Genomic DNA, 14,192 nt, shown 5'->3' with positions numbered 1-14,192 from the left:
TCGAACTCCTCCTGTTACAGTCAGAATCTGGAACATGACATGGATTGCGCTCCGAAACCACCTCGAGTCTGATACGAAGGACCTTCGTTCAGATGGACCTTTCTGACAATGTTAAATCGTTGATAGACTAGATTGAAGATCCGACGGTTGTGGCTGTGTTGGATTTAGAGGATTTAGAGTTGCACGTGCCTTAGCGCATCGATCTTAAAATAGACTGCGTCGCCTTCTCGTTCCTTCTCCTGACTACATCATTCGTGATTACGGAGTGCATGACCATACACCCATAGAATACTCGGACTTTCGTGCACATGAGTCCACATTGCCGCTAAATGAGAATGTCACTCGAGGTGAACATTCCAGAATAACCATTGTACCCAAACCATGTGTCTGTTCAGAGGCTAGCGATCCTGCGACGTCCGAGTCCGTTTGGCACGGGAGCCACTGGGAGGAAGCACGAAAATGCAACCGAGAAGCAAATAACAGAGACTTGCTTCCTTGCCATTGCAACAGGATCTCTGCCGGGTGACCGGATATCGTGATCGTCAATGACACCGGCAGCCATCTCCAGAAAGGATTGCAGCTTTCTGCTGCACCGTGACGCCGTTCTTCCTTCGCGTCCTGGTCCAATGCTGCATCCTTGGTCCGCACCGTTGCTGGAGACCTCAGTATTGTCATTCGTTGCCAAGGTTAAATATCTGTGAATTCCAATGCTTTCAACTACCATAGAGACAAATCCCAACCCTTCGACACTACAATTAATCAGCAGTCAATCGAGGCAGGCGTGATAAGAAACAGAATACTGACCAATCCAGTCTGCTAGGTCCATCTGTTCTGTATCATCGTCCCACACCAGACTACGACTCCACAGCTCTTCAAGGACTGCAGCTGCAAGAGTAGCGTTGGCTCTCCCCTGCTCCGCAGCGATGCGAGCTAACAACCACCGCACCAGAAGCTTATCCTCGGTCTCGATCACTAAACTCCCAATATGGAGGACCGGAAAGAGCAGCATGACGCTCAACTCGGCATCTGGCCTCTCAGTTAAGGCGCGAAGGAGCGCCATCGCAGCGTTCACCGAGCTCCGCAGGCCCGAGTCGTTGTTGCTCAGCTGCAGCACTCCAGAGTAGATTTGAAGAGCAGCAGCATGACCGTACAGCGCGTGCACAACTGGCGCACCACCAAGCCTAGCGGCATCGACGTCGATGATAGATTCGGCGCTTACAATGACTTCAAGACATCGCCCTTTCAACGCCGACCACAGTGGACCCATGTTGCTGCTGTCCGAGTTAGACTCGATAGCCTGCAATGCGATCCTCTCAAGCCGCAGCGCCCGCACATCCTTCATAATCAGGATCAACTCTGGGGACATCCCGCATGCATCGGGAACGAAGTCTTGCTGCATCCGGTCCAGACTGCATGTCGACGAGGAGGGGAGCAAGCTGCGGAGCTGAATCGAGATCGCGAACTTTGTCAACATGCGACGCATCTCCTGCTCAACGGGGGATAGATTCGAGCTGCTCTTTCGCAGGATGGTGGAGGCGCCTTGCAAGTGTAGTCTCCAGGAAAGTGGTCGCTCGCCGTTAGAGATGGCGTCGCGGATGCAGAGCATCAATGCAGTTGCTGCAAATACGTTGTCGGTCATTCCGTCTCTGAATGAGTGCATCAGTGATTAGTTCTTGGTCGATGTCTACCCTACTTCAAGCGGCGATCATGGCTGTACGTACTCCTGTATCCCCGGCCGCCGAAGATGACCAACACTCATATCTCGCCAATAGTCAATCTCCGCCTGGTCGCTCGCTATCCCCAAATTCATCCTATGCGTCGACGCAAGGCTCAAGATCGCCGCCAACAGTGAAAACCCATGGTTCGTGTCAGCGGCCATTGGTACCGTCAACGATCGGATCGCTAGGTGCATTGCCGGATTGTCAGAGAAGATGCGAATCGTGGCATTGGCGAAATGGTCGAACAAGGTTCGGTGGTGCTCTGACAACCACGGAATCCATGCCAGCGGTGAAGGTGTTCCTGATGTTGTTGACCATGTTGACTGACGGGTCGTTTCCTTTGTTGGTGCAGATGGTACGCTTTGCGTCCTCTTCAGGCCGGGTGCCAGCACAGAGCGGTGAGTCGATTTCGAGCTGGAGACCTGGCCGTAGACGAACGACTTGGCTGTGATGAAGTCAGCTCTTCGAAAACAGAGATCAAAGAAGGGAAAACCATCTCACAGGAATCTCGGAACGAAGAGCCCGTCGCGATCTCCCCCACACCTCCCTCCAAAGCAGCCCGAAAGGGGCTCTTGTTGAACGGCCTGCCACCCCACGACAGCGTGCGGTTGTAGCTGCAGCTCTTGCCAGCATCCTTGCAATTCTGGCACTCCGGCTTGCCCTCATCACACCTCCGATGAAGGCGCCTGCACTCATTACATCCGTTCCTGGACCTCTTCGTCTTGGGCGCTACTGGCTCCTCGGAAGCCGGGCTCTGCTGCTGACGTTTCGTCTTCTCCATGGCTTGTCTGGACATGATCAGAAGAGCCTCAAGATCGGCGGAATCACGAGATGTTGTCGAATCGCTCGATCTGGGTATGCGCAGTCTATTCCTTCCTTGTTGGGTTTGGTATGAGGCGGATGGGTACCCTGTCGGTATGGCGCTTCGGTCACAAGTTGTCGAATGGTAGGGGCTGGCGACCACGTCACGCTACTGTGGGTGGGAAGTCACTCCGTCACTTCTTGATGCGCACAAGGCGCGGAGCCTATATAGATCTGCAGAGTGCCACCGGCGGGTCGGTCTTGCCGCAATTTGAATCTGGATGGCGTAGTCAGCGCCGATGATGACCTCCATGGTGGAACGCTCTAGCTGTCCACCACCTGAGGACCAACACTCACCGATTGTTGATCGACTATCGTCGGCCTTGTCCTGTCCTCGCCTCCAGCGCAGAGTGGCTTGCATTATGAGAAAGCTCGCGAGGACGAAGCTCTTTATCTACCCTCGTCTTGCGCATGCCGGCTAACATCCAGGTGACATCGGCATAGCAAGGATGACATATCGGTGTTCTCCTGGCGACACAGGAGCTATGCCTCTTGCTGCGAGATCCTCGCCTTGACCCCAGTCATACCACTCATCCTTGGTTCATTGTACCTGGGCTAACGAGTCTCAACTCGCTCCGTACAGCGAGACCAGGCATACCTGGGTCGCGATGACCGGTGTCGCCGTATCGAAACTGCTTCTTGCGAGCCGGAGGCGCCTTCAATTGGCTTGAGTGATAAATCATCCTTCGTCATGTTCGTCCTTCGGGAGCGAAAACTGTAGCTCCAGCAGGACGATGAAGTTAGGTGGATCCTCGGCAGTCTGTCAGTCGTTGCCTTCATATGGGGAGCTCGCAATGTTAAGTGATCAGAAGTTGCCTTGTCCGGCAAATGTCAGCACACGTGATGCGACTAATCATGAAAGTGGTTGCTTTCGTGGCGTCGGTAGCTGGACTTGGCGTATGCAGAGCAGTAATCGGAAGCGCCACAAGATGTTCTGGGTTTCTGGTAGCGAGAAGCAGAGTATAATAACCTGGACTGTCTGGTGAATCCTCAAGGGAGAGAGAATGGTGCAGCTGAGCGAGGTGGAATTGCGTACAGTAGCGACGAAATACTTCCGACCTGTCTCGGTACCCATGCACTCAATCAAGACTTCTATCTCACTGTATCCGACCACTTCTCAGGAGAGTTCTCAATAAACTTCTTCGAGATGTTGATGCACTCCTCTGTGTTGAGGACAACAACCTCAATGCCATTGTTCCGCAGAACATCTTCGGGACCGGTGTATGTCGTGCTGTCTCCAATCACGACCCTGCCAACCTGGAACCAGACTGAAGCACCAGTACACATCCAGCACGGCGACATTGTGGTGTATAGGGTCGCGCCATGGAACGCAGACGTTGGCAGCCCTCTCTCACTGTCAAATGCTGCCGTCTCCCCCTGCAAGGTACCGACGTTAGCCAAAGCATGACCACAGGCTTCATGCCGGCAGTCCTAAGCCCGCCTCAAGCACATAATTGATTCGCGCACGACTGTCACTTACATGCAAGATCGGGCTGCCGCTCTGCTGTCTGTTGAATGTTAGCTTTCGCCGAGTCGGCAGACTGATGGCGAGAGCACCTCATATTGCGTCCACGCCCGATGACCTTTCCATCCTTACTGACGATACATGCACCCACTGGAAATCCTCCCTCAGCCGCTCCGATCTTCGCCTCCTGGAGGGCAATCTGATAGCCTTCATCTTGTGCAGACATTGTGACAAATGTTTTGCGGGTGATAGCGCGAGTTCACAGACTGACGAACACTTCTCAATGAAGGAAAATGTTGAACAGAACCCGAATTGTAGTAGAACCGTTTGAAAACCACATAAACCTCGTACACGCCCGAGCTCCGAAAATCTTCAAAAACCTCGCCAAGACGCGTATCGACAACGTCACGCCACGGCTCTTGCATGTACGTCTAGATCTGGAAGTCTTTTCGTGCGAGAGCCCGAATCCTGGCGCTTTTTTCTATATGTGTTTTGGCACCTCTAGAAGCTTTTTCTGACTTTTGGGCGTCAGCCTATACGAAAATCTAAGAGAATTCGAGCTCGGGCGTGCACGATGTGTTTTTGGAACGGTCCTACATAAGCAGCACGAGATGAAATATTTTATTCTTACCCGCACGAAGGCTGCCGCCACTTCGTTCTCTACAGTCGTGGGACCCCCAAGATCCACCTCGGCGACTGTTAAGACGACGGGAGCGCTAGGAAGCACTAAAGGTAACGTATGCTCCTCTAGGGCCCCGCATCGCCGACCTCGACAGCGTCATTCAACAAGACACTTGCAGGTGTTCTTCATCACATGAATCTCCTGGCTCGCCGCTCCAGGTGACCGACATATAAGCGGTTTCCATATATTTTATCTGAATACCTTCAGTCTTTCTGCTGCGCGCTAGTGCCCGACCTATGCTTGCTTGAATCGACCGCGACGGCCCCTTGCAGTACAGTTATTGCTGGTCACGACAACCGAGACTTCAACTTCCTCCTGCCCTGTATGGATCCCGCAATGGACGGCGCGTGCGGCGAGAGGAGGCTTAGCCTGGGGACGGGAACGTGTAAGGATCACAACTCGAACTCCCAATCTGTCACCAACCAATCCTGCATAACTTCGGACGCCTCGAAGCTTGAAAAAGGGTGTGCCATCGATGGGCCCGGCAAAGCATCTAAGTACCAGCACGGCTGGCGACGTGTCGTGCCAAACTTCACTCCGTCCTGGTTCGCGGTCAACATGGGCACCGGCATTGTCTCCATTTTGCTGCACAATCTGCCTTATAATGGGCAATGGCTGCAATGCATCTCATATGTTGTGTTTGCTCTAAACGTCCTACTCTTCGTGCTGTTCTTGCTGATTAGCATACTGCGGTACACACTCTATCCGAAGATCTGGACAGCCATGATTCAACATCCTGGGCAGAGTCTTTTCCTTGGGTGCTTTCCCATGGGCCTCGCGACGATCATCAACATGACATGCTTTGTCTGCGTACCTGCTTGGGGAGGCAGTTGGTGGAAAGTTGCTTGGGCGCTATGGTGGATTGATGCTGCGATTGCGACCGCTACATGCCTCTATTTGCCCTTTGTCATGTATGTTATACCAACATCAGCGCAAGCCTATATCACGACGCAATTGGTTGTTTACTGACTCAAGTCTGGACTCAGCATGGCTTATCATGACGCAAAGCTCGAAAATATTACCGCCGCCTGGCTACTACCAATCGTCAGCACCATTGTTGCGGCTGCTACTGGATCCATTGTCGCCGGTATTCTGCCGCACCCTCAATTGCAACTGATTACGATCATAACCTCTTATATCCTCTGGGGCAAAGGGGTGTCGCTTGCGATGGTTGTGTTGGTCTGCTACTTCTTGCGCCTCACTACGCACCAGCTACCGCCAAAGGAGATCATCGTGTCGGTATTTCTACCTCTCGGTCCCTTGGGGCAAGGTGGTTTCGGCATTCAGAATCTTGGAAGCGTGGCGAGACAGGTGTTTCGCGAGACCAACACGCTGCCGCTTAGCATGGTCTACGCAGGCGATGTGTTGTACATCGTAGGCTTCATGATCGCAATGGTGATGTGGGGATTCGGACTTGTCTGGTTCTTCTTTGCACTGGCGACCATCTGGCGCACGCCGAAATTTCCGTTCAATATGGGCTGGTGGGGGTTCACTTTTCCACTCGGTACGTGCTATTTGTTCGACTTAATATGGAGCTTTAAGAACGAAGGAGAACCTGTGCTGATTGTATGCATTGCTCACAGGCGTTTACGCCGTCTGCACGACACAGCTTGCAAAAGAGCTTCCCTCTGCATTTTTCCGTGTGCTCGGGACAGCCTTTAGCGTAGCCGTGACGCTGCTGTGGATCGTTGTCAGCTGTGGCACGCTCAGGAATGCATATACAGGCGAGATGTTCGTCGCGCCTTGTCTGAAGGATCTTGCTGAGAAGGACATGAAGTCGCATATTTTGCAAAGAGGTGGTGCCAAGGACGAAAAGAAGGATGACCTGAAATGAAAGGTGAATGCTACTCTGCTTCAAGAAACGAGATGTGTATAATACTGCCTTATATCGAGTTCACATGCATGGAGGGCAACGCTTGAGTCCCACACTGTTACCAAAAAGTTGGAAGTCACTAGCCATTCTATTGACACGGATTGCCGCAAGCGACGTAAAGCTCACAATGAAGATAGGAGGAAATGGATATCTTTGTATCGAATGCCTCTTCCGCAGTACCGTATCAATGATGCCGGGGCTCTCAGACTCAGAGTAGACATGCACCGAGACGAGATTCGTCGTCCGCCGCATCCGAAGGCAGGGATATTCGGCGACTTGGCAGAAAGATAATGCAGATAACTTGATAGGTATAAGAGACTCTTGAGCAGCTACACGAGTATATTGCAGAGACAGAATTCCAGCAATCACGATCTCAAGAGACTATGACTACAATCCTTGCCCGTTGCATGCCAGCGACTCGCCCAGCTATACGCTATCCACGACATACAACAATCCCACGCCGCACGATATCATGGACTCCGTCTAGGCTTGTAGAGCATGCTGCACCACTACAACCTACTGAGAATGAGCTCGAACATCCACATCCAGTATGCCGCGCTTGCGGTGCGCCCGTCGCTTCCGGCGAAGCTGGACCTAAAACGCCGAGTGGTATCCTGAAGCCGCTCCTAATCCTAGGGTTATCTACAGGCTGGATCGTACCTCTAATGATGTGGTATTTTTCTCCTACCGGATCAACAAGCGGGGGTGCGTATGAGCGAGCGAAGCTGTTAGGTAGGAGCTTGGAGAGCAGTCCTCCTGTGGTATCACAACGCTGACGACGATTGCAGGGGATTGGAAGGGAACGCAGATCAAGGAAGGCGATCTCGAGGAAGAAGAGACCGATACTCAGCGAAAGCAGGAACGAGCATACAAGGAGAGGAATAAGGCTAAATTGAGGAAGGGTAACGTTCCGTAATCTAGTGCAGCACCAGTGCCCGATATTTATGATGTTACTGCCATGGCACGTTTCGAACCGACCTGAATAACTGGAAAGTCTCGGACAGTGCGACAAGGTCGATCTCGTCGGCTTGAAATCCGCTTTGTGTCGTCCCGGCATATGGTTCGAGGTGACGCCCATGTTCTGCTAAGCCATCTATGACGGCAGTCCAATGCCCCGAACGATCTTGGCCGGCAGTCATGTATTCGAATCATTGTGAGAGGTTCAGTCGGGGTTGGAGCGGGAGCCATTCACATAGATGTGCGTGATGCGGCGTCCAGAACTGTCTCAGATACTAAGGCACTGAATGAGCTTGTGCAAGGAGCTTGGACAGCACGATCCACCTCGGCGACTGCTAGATGTTACATTTATTCAGGACGATGGAGACGGTGAGTGTGAGCGTTCTTGTCTGAGACATGGCAGCAAAATGTTCGATGTCAACAATGTTGTCAAAACAAGGACTCCAGCACGTGGCAATGACGCACGGGGCCGCGTTAGCGCACGTTCCACGTGAAGCTTTGGAGCTGGGCTATCTGCTTCCATATCCAGCTCCAACCTTGACCCTATATTGTCGACACGTCGGCAGCAGTGCTAGGTGCATGAGCGTACCGTAACATGGCACCCGCCTTGGAGATCACGATACCAAACACATCAACAGCCACCCCCAGCGACAGCAAACGATACACGCTCTACCACATCGTCCTCCGGTTACCGCTACGAAGACACGAAGTCGAGAAGCGGTACAGCGACTTTGTGAACCTCGACAAGCAGCTAACCTCCCAAGCTGGTCAACCCCCACCGGCGCCCATACCTGGCAAGTCCTGGCTCCGGCGAACAGTCAACAATGCTGCTTTGGCAGAAGAGCGCCGGCAAGCGCTTGAGAAGTACGTCAAGAGCATCGTAGAGTCGGACGATGCTCGATGGAGAAGCAGCAGTGCCTGGAGAGCCTTCTTGAATCTGCCAAGTGGAACAGCCTCGAGCAATCCGAACGGCACGCTCTCGAGCTCGAAGCGGAGGGAGAGCGCCGGGGGCATCAAGGATCCGAACGAGTGGTTGGATGCGCACCGAGACTTGAAGGACCAGATACAGGCTGCGAGACAACTGCTGAAACAACGGGAGGCAGCGACCACTGCACAAGCACAGCACTCGCTGTCTGCCGAGGCGAAGGGAAGCTTGGTGCGAGCGGCAGCATTCATCACTCAGCTAGGCGATGGGCTGAAGAGCATAGCGGATGCGAGTAAGGGCGACGATGCGGGCTGGGGCGGTGGCAAGAGGCTTGGAGATGGAGAGATCAGACGTCGGAGGGATCTACTTGGAGCAGCTAAGAAGGAGGTGGAGGGGTTGGAAGGGTTGCTAAGGAGCATGGCCACGAAGAACAGCAACACGACGAGTGCGGTGCAGACGGGTGCGGTGGCGACAGCTGGTGACAAGGAAGGGCTGTGGAGAGGAACTTCCGCCGCGAAGCCGAGTGGTCGTGTGCTTGGTGGGCCTTTGAAGGAGACAGAGCGAACGCGGGAGCTCGACAACTCGGGAGTTCTGCAGCTTCAATCACAAATCATGGAGGAGCAAGACGAAGATGTGATGGTGCTTGGGAAGACGGTCGCCAAGCTGAAGGATATGGGTATTCTCATCAACGAGGAGCTGACGGTGCAGAATGAGATGCTCGATTTGGTCGATCAGGACACAGATCGTGTGCAAGGCAAGATTGATGTGGCGAAGAAGCGGATCGGCAAGATCAAGTGAGGCTCAAGGATGGTACTCCATCACATCCTTCTTGAGCCTCCTTTGACAACTTTCAGACGGAACTGAAAGTCAGTTTGATATCAGTTTAACGTTCATACATGGCCTGGCAACCTTCAGAGGACTTGCAGCCCATAGACAACTTCTTTCCGACCGTCCTCCCAGAACCAGGCTCCAGGCTCATGCACCACCAGACACCGACTGCGCCTAGAGAGATTTGCGAATGAGCCGCGATACGTTTCGATTCATTCTCAAGAAGCGCTATTGCTTCGCGCCAGCGACCAGCTCCTCGCACAACGCCACATACGCATCCACAAACACCTGTGTCTTCACCTCGAGCAGCGCCGAAACAATCATCCACTCGACAATTTCCCGACGGTCGTCCTCTACGGCCTTCCCATCGGCCTGCGGATCGCTTTCACCCTTCGCCACCAGTGCCAGCCGCTCCTTCTCCGACTGCTCGTCGAGACTCTTCTTTGGCCATAACCTCTCAAAAACCCTCGCGCCCATCCTCTCAGCCGCTCGATCCCTCGCAGCCACCAACTCATCAGCAGTATACCCCTGAAAAACCGTCCGAACCTGACAGCACGTCGGCCTCTCCGGCACGAAACTCACCACCGGCCTCCCATCCCCCGCCTCAAACCCCTTCGTAGCCTCCTTAATCCCCTCAACAACCTCGACCATCTTATCCCACTTCCCCGCAAACGTCCCGACATTCTCATTAAACCCCCTCTCGCAATCCACAACCTCATACACCAACGTAAACGCATTCCCGCCCGCCCGTCGCTGCCACTTCTTCGCCTCCGCCATCACCCCTTCATCATCGCACACCAACGCCGCGCCCGCAACCCCTCTCAACCCTTTGTAAAAACTCACATACACACTATCGAACAACCTGCCCAAGTCTGCGAAAGTCTTGCCAGCGCTGCGTTGATACCACGGCTCGATCTCCCAGATCCTCGCGCCGTCGCAGTGGAGTCTCACGCCCGCTTCTGTGCACGCCGCCGAAATCGCCTCTAGCTCCGGGAAAGAATACGTCTGGCATCCCAAAACCCGGTTCGGAATCTCCAGTACCACGACCGACGGCCTCTGCGCTTCCGGCAACGCAAGAACATCCCTCACCTCCTCAACACTTGGGTTAGCATCTTCCCGGCTCCCGAGCAGAACCCTCTCAAGCCCGTACAAAGCTTGATAAGCCTTTTCCTCCGCCGTCTCCAGATGCGACGTCCCGTGCCACGCGACGCGATTCCTACCCGCAAAATCACAATGCGCTTTCACCCCCGCCAACTGCGCCTGCACGCCCGTGAGGAAGAAGAGGCCATGCTCTTTGCCGAGGAGGGAGGCGATGTGCTGCTGGAAATGCGTCTTGTGGACGCCGGTGCCGTAGATGTCTTTGTCGATTTTGTCGGGTAGGGAGAGGAGGTGTTGACGCTGGGAGAAGGTGGATGGGCCGAGAGTTTTCTCGAGGTAGTGTTTGGGGGAGGCGGCGTAGGAGGCTGTACGCTCAAACTCTTGCTGTGGGGCTAGGGACGAGACGAATTGGGAGAGGCTGAGGGGTTTGGGTTTGTCGGTGGAGTCTTCGACTACGTCGCAGCGGTTTGGTGCGGCTGCTGTGGATTGCGTGGAAGACATATTGAGAGTTGGCGGCGAAGGACGGACGATGGGATGTATTAGATGGGCTGTATGAGTGATAGCTTGGTGCTTGTACGATTCTTGTTTTCTTGGAGCACTTCTTAGCTATATATAAATATATGGAAGAATGAAAGAAGAGTCACACTCTTACAAACGCGCCCCAGGCAGAACCATTGAGGCTGGAAAGAAAGCTTCGACATCCACCTTCCTATTCGGGCACAGGACAGGCACCGTTGCATCCACTGTGGTTTATCATCTCCATCATTCTTCCTCCACCTCCAGGCAGCGTCGTTCGACGATTTGCGATTGCTCTGCTTGTTGATGCCTTGCATAAAACAATATCATGGCAGCCTGCTGCGTGTCGGTGGGCTGAATATCGAGTGAGCGAAGACGATCAGGCTCCAATGGCTCGCGAGCCTTTTGGTCGACGGCTAGGACGCGTGGGAAGACCTTGGCCGGTCAAAGGTGTTGAAGGAGGATTCTTCTATGTTGTATGTAAGTCTCCTTCACCTTTCCTCGTCCAACTGAAATGGATTACAATCAACATTGCCCGCCAACTGCCCAGTGTCGTGTTTTGACGCCAAAGCACACCAAGAACGACGTGATCTGGCCGCAGCAGGACTGCGTGATAGTCCGCCATCGTCATCCGCCGGCGATTGAGTTGTGCCGTTCGCCATCCGGTCCTCGACTCGCCCAATCGCGAAGGCCACTTGCCTCTCGTGGCGAGAGCCTGGACGCCACAGGTCCCGCGATACAGCACTTGGATGATACCAATGCTCGCAGAGCGCCTGATGCTTGCGTATGCCGTGCCACTGCGGCGCTGGAGCCGGTCCAGCGTCCGAGGATGCCATCTTGTCCCAAAGTCTGACCGCTCCATCGTTTGGGCACGCGAGGAAGATGACCGGCCAGAGGCAAGCACAGAGGCCTCGGAGATCCACGCGTTCCAGCCCTATCCACTCGTAGCCACTTCTCTCAAGTTCTCTTCTCCCACTACCCTGTGCGATAATCTTCACTCCACCAGCGGATAATTCTCCTCCCCCTCCCACAACAACATCTCCTCATACGTAATCCCCCTCACCTGCTTCTCCTCAATCTCCTCCCCCGTCCGATTCCGTTTCACCATAACATACGGATCCGGCGCAAAAGAAACCTCACTGTACGTCTGGATCAAGCGTCTCCAGTAGCACGACTCCGCTGCCGGCGAAATATATCTTGCCCGAAAAGTTGCAGCGGCATTGTCCGCGATCCGCTGCGCTTCCTGCGGGTTCTCGAGGTAGTAGTTGATCTTCTCCTCCAAGTCAGAGAACTCGCGGTTCACGGCGATGTAGTTCTGATCCGGTCCGGAGGGCTTCAGGAGGTGGTAGAACTCTGCCGTCCAGTCGAGTTTATGCGCGACGAGTACCGAGTCGCAGTTTAGCAGGAACTTCAGCCGACCGGACCAGCTACGGCCTTCGGTGTGCACGGTGAACATGTATCGGCACATGTCGTCCATTGTCATGGTGTTGTTTGGAGTTTTCCAGTCTACTTCTTCGATGTCTGCCCAGTCTTTGCCTTTGGAGACGTCAAGTAGATGACCGCGCACGTACTCATTTGTCCATTTGGCGCCGCGCCAGATTGCTTTCGGGATCTTGTCCATCACGTAGGCATCATGTACAGCAGATCGGCGCTGCTGCTCGATGAAGGAAGATGCGCGGGGCGGAGCGGCGTAGAAGTTGAAGTCGGGCACGATCCAGAGGCGGTCTTCGGCTTTGGAGGCTTTTCGGCGGGTGAAGGCCCAGATGCTGTGGGTGTCGTTCTTCGCTCCCGGGATGAGGGACATGTCGTCCACCACGACCGAGAACTCGATGTTGGGCATCGTCTCACCGGCTGCTGCTGCACCCAGCAGAGCGCGGTTCAGCTGAGCGAGAACGTAGAGCGCACGTCTCTTGTAGCCTTTCTGCTGCCATGTGTTCTTGGTCCGGATGATACGCAGCTGGTTGTCGTAGGTCATGGCCTGGAATGCCGCATCTTTCCTCCAATCAATCGATATGTCCTTGCGCGAGATAGTATGTTTCTGCTCCCTCCATACTGCAGCCGCGCGATCGATCTCATAGTAGAGGTCCGGGAAGGCCTGATCGCACTGCGCAGACGTCAAACCGATGTTCTGGTGGTCCCGCGCGCTGTCGTACGTCCACTCATCCGGACTGAACTTCTCTTCCTCCTTCACTGGCGCCTTGTGTTTTGGCTTATCATCAGATGGGCGCGAGTGAGTGAAGCTGGGCGCCTTTGGCACTCCAGTCTCGGAGATGATGAGGTAGAACTGCAGCAGCACCACGGCGAACAGGAAGGCGCTCGCCCCCTTCCAAATGTTCATGCCGAACGCCATCGGACGGTGCTATCGTATAAGCGTGGTATGGGGCATGCTGTAGATACACGGAGAAGTATGTACAACAGCAGAGACGTCGTTGAGCCTGCTCAATAGCAAGGAAATGTTGAAGGCCGTCAGGAGTGCCCTGACTTCCCGAGCCGTGAGATTAACTTTTTGTGGCTAGTTCCGAGGCCGACTTGTCGGGCAAGTGCTGCCATCTGCCTTTCATCACCGACCTCGACATCTTCGAATGAGAGAATAGGATGGTGTCCATACTGGGCCAATGTGCGAATTTGGCCGTCATATGGCAAGTTTGCTAGGTTCTAGAGCCATCACACATGCCAGACTATCGTAAGGCCTACCAAAAACCACGATATAGCTCTCGAGCCCCCTTGAACATTCGCCCGTTAGGTCCATCTAATACAAAGTTAGGAAGTCCATCTTCCAACTGAGCCGCAGGGTCATGTCCACAATCTCAGACATACGAAAGCTAATCTGGTGATATCGTGATCGAGGTCACATTCGACCTAGCGTTGTTCGAAGACCTGAACACTTTCTCTATCGAACATCTCACAAACGTTTGCTGCAAGTCTTCCGGGGTGCTTCGTGGGTTTGTGCATCCTCTAGAGATACAAGTTTCGAAGCAAAAAGCAACGGACAGCGTTCTCCGATCAACGCAACACCAAACACTCACTCCGAGGCGCAAGGAATCAATCCTGCTTTGCCCCGACTACCTTACTCCACCAGGTCAGATCAATGCAATGATGAGAAACGCCGCAACTATGATCCCGTGGCTGCCGCCCCCAAAAAAGCAGCCAGATCATGAGGTGTGCCTTGCGCCATCGAAGCATGACTTTCCCCTCACTTGCCACGCTTTTCGTGGCTTGATGAATGATGAAGGGACCACCTTACCCTTGTGCACAGCGAATGCGGTTCA

General features: G+C 53.9%; 7 protein-coding genes across 7 annotated transcripts; 3 read left to right on the top strand and 4 right to left on the bottom strand.

Moving 5' to 3' along the window:
- Positions 1-717: 717 nt before the first annotated feature.
- On the bottom strand, positions 718-2,499 carry LTR77_002533 (uncharacterized protein; the record flags this gene model as incomplete). The annotated part of the gene is made up of 4 exons (XM_064799792.1): positions 718-749; positions 805-1,646; positions 1,722-2,163; positions 2,220-2,499. The coding sequence occupies 4 exons, from the start codon at positions 2,497-2,499 to the stop codon at positions 718-720; spliced, it is 1,596 nt and encodes a 531-aa protein (XP_064662547.1).
- A 1,172-nt stretch (positions 2,500-3,671) lies between these two features.
- On the bottom strand, positions 3,672-4,270 carry FCY1_1 (cytosine deaminase; the record flags this gene model as incomplete). The annotated part of the gene is made up of 3 exons (XM_064799791.1): positions 3,672-3,956; positions 4,060-4,087; positions 4,137-4,270. The coding sequence occupies 3 exons, from the start codon at positions 4,268-4,270 to the stop codon at positions 3,672-3,674; spliced, it is 447 nt and encodes a 148-aa protein (XP_064662546.1).
- Positions 4,271-5,713: 1,443 nt separating this feature from the next.
- Positions 5,714-6,560, top strand: SSU1_2 (Plasma membrane sulfite pump involved in sulfite metabolism; the record flags this gene model as incomplete). The annotated part of the gene is made up of 2 exons (XM_064799790.1): positions 5,714-6,230; positions 6,310-6,560. The coding sequence occupies 2 exons, from the start codon at positions 5,714-5,716 to the stop codon at positions 6,558-6,560; spliced, it is 768 nt and encodes a 255-aa protein (XP_064662545.1).
- Positions 6,561-7,267: 707 nt separating this feature from the next.
- LTR77_002530 (uncharacterized protein) lies at positions 7,268-7,515 on the top strand (the record flags this gene model as incomplete). Its single annotated transcript, XM_064799789.1, has 2 exons — positions 7,268-7,331; positions 7,388-7,515. The coding sequence occupies 2 exons, from the start codon at positions 7,268-7,270 to the stop codon at positions 7,513-7,515; spliced, it is 192 nt and encodes a 63-aa protein (XP_064662544.1).
- Positions 7,516-8,151: 636 nt separating this feature from the next.
- Positions 8,152-9,279, top strand: LTR77_002529 (uncharacterized protein; the record flags this gene model as incomplete). The annotated part of the gene is made up of 1 exon (XM_064799788.1): positions 8,152-9,279. One exon carries the CDS (start codon positions 8,152-8,154, stop codon positions 9,277-9,279), a length of 1,128 nt encoding a protein of 375 aa, XP_064662543.1.
- A 258-nt stretch (positions 9,280-9,537) lies between these two features.
- LTR77_002528 (uncharacterized protein) lies at positions 9,538-10,908 on the bottom strand (the record flags this gene model as incomplete). The annotated part of the gene is made up of 2 exons (XM_064799787.1): positions 9,538-9,837; positions 9,892-10,908. The coding sequence occupies 2 exons, from the start codon at positions 10,906-10,908 to the stop codon at positions 9,538-9,540; spliced, it is 1,317 nt and encodes a 438-aa protein (XP_064662542.1).
- Positions 10,909-11,414: 506 nt separating this feature from the next.
- Positions 11,415-13,273, bottom strand: LTR77_002527 (uncharacterized protein; the record flags this gene model as incomplete). Its single annotated transcript, XM_064799786.1, has 2 exons — positions 11,415-11,903; positions 11,987-13,273. 2 exons carry the CDS (start codon positions 13,271-13,273, stop codon positions 11,415-11,417), a joined length of 1,776 nt encoding a protein of 591 aa, XP_064662541.1.
- Between the last annotated feature and the right edge of the window lie 919 nt (positions 13,274-14,192).

The sequence above is a fragment of the Saxophila tyrrhenica genome (assembly GCF_035928015.1).
Source record: "Saxophila tyrrhenica strain CCFEE 5935 chromosome Unknown scaffold_3, whole genome shotgun sequence".
NCBI classification, from domain to species: Eukaryota; Fungi; Ascomycota; class Dothideomycetes; order Mycosphaerellales; family Extremaceae; genus Saxophila; species Saxophila tyrrhenica.
Note: the sequence above shows the minus strand (reverse complement) of the source record. Positions and strands in the feature narration are given on the sequence as shown.